This window comes from Corvus hawaiiensis, chromosome Z (assembly GCF_020740725.1).
Source record: "Corvus hawaiiensis isolate bCorHaw1 chromosome Z, bCorHaw1.pri.cur, whole genome shotgun sequence".
NCBI classification, from domain to species: Eukaryota; Metazoa; Chordata; class Aves; order Passeriformes; family Corvidae; genus Corvus; species Corvus hawaiiensis.
Genome location: NC_063255.1, coordinates 15,653,416 through 15,659,732, shown reverse-complemented (window position 1 = coordinate 15,659,732; position 6,317 = coordinate 15,653,416). Strand labels below are relative to the sequence as shown.

Below are 6,317 nucleotides of genomic sequence, written 5' to 3'. Positions count from 1 at the left end.
TGCTTGTTTGGCAGGGGCTGCTGCCCTGTCCACCTTGCTGTCCTACAGGTGCAGAAATCCTATCCATTCCCTGATCTTTAAAATTTTTTGAGAAGTTTTGAGTGTTAAAAGCAACATTCTAGTTCATGTATAATTGAGCAGGCTGCTTCCCTGTACGTTTCAGTGCATGTCTGGGGTGTTTCTCAGCTAGTGCACTGACTATAGACTGCAATTCACTCCAGAGAATGGCGCATTTCAATATGTTATTGAAATATCTCCTTCACAGAGGTAAGACACTACACAGGGTTGTGAAAGAGATCCTGTTGTCCCCTAGTGGTTGTGCAAATGTTACATTTTATTAATAAAGAAAATCAGAAATACCAGTGAAAGCCATTTCAGTAGCCTGTTGTCTTACAGCCAAATAAATCTGAGGACTGCCTCTCAATATAAGAATATCAATCAACTGCTTAGTCTATATTCAGTACTGAATTCCTGCCAAATGTCATAGGGTAAATTAAAAGCTTTTTTTCCTTATCTTTAGAGCTTAGCCCCAAACCCCAGGTCTGAGATGATTTTTTTTTGTCAGTTGCATAACAGTAAAAATGGTTTAACAGATCTAAACCCTTTCATTTAAAATAAAGCCCATGTGGGTTTGCTACACGCTAACTTCCAGCTTGACCTATTCTCTGGCAACAAATACAAAACTCAAAAAATGCAGAAGAACAAGAAGAGAAGAAGCAAACACAGTTTATGTAGACTGCAAATATAGCTATAGTATTGCTCTCTCAACAGGGAAACTACAGTAAATAGGCAGGTATAAAACAGCTGGCAAGCTGCAGTGACTGGAGTATCACCCATTTATTACTTTCCTATTCAACAGCAGGTGAACCGAGACCAATGGCTGGGGTCTGAGTAGCCAGAGAAAGTTAACTCTTGCTCTGCAGGGAACAAAAAAAATCCGGTGTCACTTTGGAGTTGAGAGTAATGCCTCAGTTCTGAGTTTGCAGAGTACCATTTGTTGTTCAGGAAGGCAGATAGTCTCAGTGTATATGGAAGTTACTATAGTGTGCTCACTGCATTTTGTTTTTCCTCCTTAACTCATCATTCTCAGTAGAATTCTCCAACAAAAAAAGTACATGGCTGATGGACAATTTAGATCTGACCTCTACAACAGGTTTTAGGGCTTTGCTTCTAGTTAAGCATTTGTGAACCTGGCATTCCCTTTTGTGGATTTTTAGAAACAAATCTGGAAAGATCAGTCATGTTTAATAGCTTGAGAACAGCACAGAACTTGGGGGGTTTTTTTCCCTCTTTCTACTGCAGCTTTTTTATCACTAAGTTATTTTTGTATTTATGACAACAATGTCCAGAGGAAGGACTAGAAACAATAGCAGAGAAAGATGTGTTGGGGAGTCTCACTTCAGCTGGGAAAATGTAAGGAAGTTGATTTCAAAGAGCAAACATAATTTAGAAGAAGGTAACTCTACCTTGCAAAAGTTTCACAGAAGCAGCTTGATCCTTCTTCCAGCCTATCTGAGATGGAAAGGAGAGGAGATATGGACAGACACACAAGTACAAATTATTCCTTTTGATTAGACAAAGTCTGGTAAAACACTTGCATCTAATTAGACCTCAGAACTGCAGGGAAATTATAACATCTGTGATAATCCCAATGTTCACTGTTACTGTTGGTGGTAAGAGATCTCATCCTAGCTACAAGACACTTACTTAATTGCCACGCTTGCTAATAACCCATCACTACAATTTTAAAATGCATATGACATCATCTGCCCTTGATGAGATAATTTCCCCATTCTGGTAGTATTTACAAGCTGTGGGCAAGATAGGGACTTGCTGTACCAGGTGCCGTGTGACGCAGTCTGTGACAATTATGGCCTCGAATGTTTTAATTTTTAAATTAGGACAGGCAGAGCAATGGGGCCCAGTAAAGGGAGGAAAGCAGTCATGATGAGATTGTGTGATTGTGGCAGAAATTAGCTTATGCACAGTTCAAGGGATTTTGTTTGCAACAAGGCTGCAAACAAGGCAGGAAAGGAAAGGCATCAGGACAGCTCAGGGACCCCCAAGCACATCTTTTGCTGATGAAAAGCTCTGAGGCCCTGAAGAAATGCAAAGGAGTGATGGAGATCTGAAAAGGCCAGGGATCTGCCACTCTACCCTGAGACACATGGGAGATAAATAATGACTTTACAGAGAGAAACACTAACTTCCCTTCAACTTAACTGGAAAGTCAGTGTTGTGCCCAGCTCACAGGTGGGGCAAGCTTGGATGATGTACAGCCAAAATGCAAAGGCTGGTGTGCTGTAGCTCTTACAGTCTGCTGCTGCTACATGTGATGAACACGTAGAGAAGCAAAGCAGAGGTTTTGCGGAATCTAGCAGCATTTCAGCAGCACTGAAGCCACATCAGGGGCAAGAAGAGATTTCTTCCCGGGTTGCCTCAGTGCTGGCACTTGCAGCTCCCTGTACTGACAGTTCCCATTCACACTGCTAAGTGGAAGTGTTCCCAGTCCCTTGAGTCTGCCTTTGGTAACACCCTTAGCACACAGTCTGGTTGTTTGTTTGCAGTAATATCATGGTTTATCCTTTCAAGTGGTTCCTCTTGGTATCTCAGAGATATGTATGTTTTTGACACATTCCCTTCAGTGATGCACTTCTGGGCAGCAGATGTAAAGGCAGAAAAACATACTGTGCTGGACAGGGCAGAAATTAAATCTCCTGAGTCTAGGCGTGAACTTTGGGAAGGTTGGTTGGTCTTTGAAACACCCAACTAGGAGTATTGTCCTCCACACTCTGTGTAGACTTTGGAGTTGTTCTAAATATTAATGGGATAGCAATCACATTATATGACATTTTGCTGTTGAATTTCAATTTCAGAAATTATTTGCTGGATCTTCTGTTTGGAACTAAAAGGACATTCTGCAGCGTTATGGCTATTTATAGTTTGGGATGAAGCAGCAGTAAAAGCATTAGAGAAAACTGCCAGAACTGGGCTCAAGGGAAACCATGTCAGGAGGTTTTTTCTGCAACAGGCAAGGTGACCTGTGAGTTGCTCAATCAAAATATGAGGATGCAAACTTTGGAGGGGTCTGAGATAGACTAGACAAGCAGAGAGATGGACTGGGTAGTACCAACCACACAAACATACCAGGTTCTGGAAAGCCTCAGACCTGGTTGCCCTTTGTAGCTGGAAAGGTATTGAGGGAGGGCTTTAGGACACCGTAATCACATCTGCTTGTCCTGCTTTTCCCTAAGTGTTGGTTTATGGCTTTTTCCATGTGGGGGGATACAGACAGCTGTTGTTGTGCATACGTCGAGATTCTTCATCATCAGTTGAGGTCTTTCATCATCAGTCAAGATGGTGAAGGGCCTTGAGGTGAAGCTGTATGAGGACTGACTGAGGTCACTTGGCTTGTTTATCCTGGAGGAGACTGAGGGGAGACCTCACAGCAGTCTACATCTTCCTCATGAGGGGAAGCAGAAGGGCAGGCACTGATCTCTTCTCTCCAGTGACCAGTGACAGGACTCGAGGGAACGGCCTGAAGTTTTGTCAGGGGAGGTTTTGATTGGATTTTAGGATAAAGTTCTTCACCCAGAGGGTGGCTGGGCACTGGAACAGGCTCCCCAAGGAAGTGGTCACAGCACCAAGCCTGACAGAGTTCTAGAAGCCTTTGAACAATGCTCTCAGGCACATGGTGGGATTTTTGGGTTGTCCTGTGCAGAGCCAAGAGCTGGACTCGATGATCCCTAAGGGTCCTTCTCAACTCAACACATTCCATGATTCTTACGCTAGCAAACCAGAACCTGTCCGAGCACAGGACAGGTATGAAACCCTCCAGCGAAGACACATCCAGGGCGTTCCTCCTCCAGCGAGTTCCCTCACCTTTCGGGAGTGAAACAAAAGCCTGAAAAGAAGAGAGGCCAAGCACTAAAACCCCGCAACCGAGCGCAGCCCGCCCGGCCGCGGGCTCCCCCTGACGCGTCCCTCGTCACTCGGCCCTGCCCCGGCGGGACGGCCCCGCCCCGGCTGAGGCGCCGCCGCCGCCCGGTGTCCGCGGGGCGGCATGAGGAGAGCCGGGGGCGGCTGCCGGGGCCGCCATGTCGCTGCTGTGCGTGCGAGGTGAGCGGGGCGGCGGCGGCCGAGCGGGGGGACACGCCTGGGCATGGTTTGGCTTTGTCCTGGGTGAAGTGGGTCTCAGTCTCCCGGGAGCGGGGACGGGCGTGCCGGTGCCTCCCGGCTGAGCCACGGGCGGCCGCGGCCCGGGCCGCCACCTGCACCCCTGGGCGAGAGGTGCCGCACGGCGAGGAGCAGGTGCCGGGTCCAGGAGCGGCGGTCCCGGCCGGGGAGGTCCGGATCCTCGGGAGCCCTGAGGAGCCGTGGCTGACTTTGGGAGTTGGCTCGGACACGAGTTGAATCGCTGCCGCCCAGTGAACGGCGCTGGCAGGAAGCAGTCTGCTGTCACTCCGTATACTCGCCTTAGAGCATGCATTGTTATTTCAGATACATTCCTAATTACCTCCTCATCCTGCTGTGAGCCTCGTCCCCTTGCTGAACAGGTTGCGGGAAGCCGAGACTTTCTCTGCGCAGTGGGTTATAGTGCTGTCTCCGGTTTCCCATTTCTTGCTGCCTTGTGCTAGAAAATAATAATAAAGAAATCCCTGGGGGAAACCATCTGCCAGGGCTCACGCTACTGGGACGTGTCTCCCTGCACTGAACGCCGTGGTCACAGGGCGTCCCCGAGCGCAGTCGTGCCCTGCGGCTTAAAAGTGTAGTTTTAATGTTCTCAGCTCCTTTGCCAGGTATGATAAAAAAACTGGCACTCCTGGCAGTTCAGCTCTTCTTTCACGCACACTGGTTTATTTGATAGCAGCTCCTTATCCAGCTGTTCGTCACCTTTTTGAGTCAAAGTCCCTCTGTCGGTGGTGGTGTTGATAAGATGCCCAGGAGAGTATCTTGAAGCATCTCGACATGTGTTATTTTGGGGAGAGCGCTGTTCTTGGGGAGCGTGTCTGAATTAAGTTGCAGCCCTTTTATTAAACACATACTGTGTTAAGGGCTTAGGAGAGGTGCACAAGTGCAAAGTTTATCTTAAAAATGCTTTTTGTACAATTCTGTGTAAACTGTGAAGCGTAGACTTGTCTAGCCCATTTTGAAGGTTTTGCCAAAATCTCTTCATTGAAGTTGAGTCTGATTAGCTGAAGGATGCTTATATGTGTTACAGGTGTTTCTTTATTCTTTTTGGTGGTTCATCCTCAAAATGTTATCAGAGTGTTCTTTAAAGAAATGTGGGTTTGATACCACTTGAAGCTGATTGTCTTAAAAATGTATTTACACAGTGTTCACGAGGAATAGTGAAAGAACATGAACTGAATGATTGACCTGCTGAAAGTATCTTCTCTTTTCAGGGTGTTTATTCTTGGTTTGTAGGGGTTTTGGGACAAAAGCATTTCAGGAACCTGGAATGGTGCGCTCTCGTGTTTGATTTATTCTTTGGTTATGTGTAAAGAGCTAAAGAAGAAACTTGAAGTGGCTGGTGACTCTGTGTGAAGAATTACTGTGAAAATTATATCTTCCATTTCCATCTACTGTGTGAAGACAGTAGAAGACACCAGCATTCATTTAAATAGATGATACTGAGCAACTTTATGATAAGATTGCAGAATGTAGTCAATTTACATCAAGAAACATGTTTTCTGAAATAGGCATGACTATAAGAATTAGCTGATGAGATCTCACAAGCAGAAACCATCAAACATGAAATGGAAGTATGCTGAGGTAGAGCAGTCTGAAAAACAAAACAGGTACCAGGAGTTGAGATAAAACAACTGGGGCAAGGAGGAGGCGACTTTATTAATTGCCACTTCTTTAAAAAGCCCAACAGATGTCACTTTTCTTTATTTTTACCTATACACTGAAGTGAACTAATCTTGTTGAGACAGCAGTGAGCTGTTAATAAGAAAGTTGAAAAAGCTGATTTTTTTTTTTCCATTCAAAATGGTCCGCATGTAAGACTACATAATAATAGTGTGGGGTTGGATGGTGTAGAGCTGAGACTAACAAAGACAACAAAACCCCCGTGGAATAAATGTAGGTGATTGGGACACTGCTAATAGCATCTGGATTGCAGTTTTACAGATAAAGGAAAATGTGGAAAAAGCCATAAGTGTCAGTGTCACAAGAAGCCTGGCAGTCAGAAGAATAGTGTTTTAATTTATTGATATATTTTTCACCCCTCTTGAATTACGCACATTAATAATATTTTAATGAATCGCTAATCTAAAACAGTGCTCACCAAACATGTCTGAGTACTGCCTTTG

The 6,317-nt window shown here is 45.3% G+C and overlaps 1 protein-coding gene across 14 annotated transcripts in view; it reads left to right on the top strand.

Moving 5' to 3' along the window:
* Positions 1 to 4,014: 4,014 nt before the first annotated feature.
* The window catches only part of UNC13B (unc-13 homolog B), a 213,406-nt gene continuing 211,103 nt past the window's right edge, over positions 4,015 to 6,317 (top strand). For all 14 annotated transcript variants that reach the window (XM_048290580.1, XM_048290582.1, XM_048290583.1 and 11 more), the window contains exon 1: positions 4,015 to 4,119. In XM_048290580.1, coding sequence (XP_048146537.1) covers positions 4,098 to 4,119 — 22 coding nt within the window. In that variant the 5' untranslated portion in view covers positions 4,015 to 4,097. The remainder of the gene's footprint in view (positions 4,120 to 6,317) is intronic.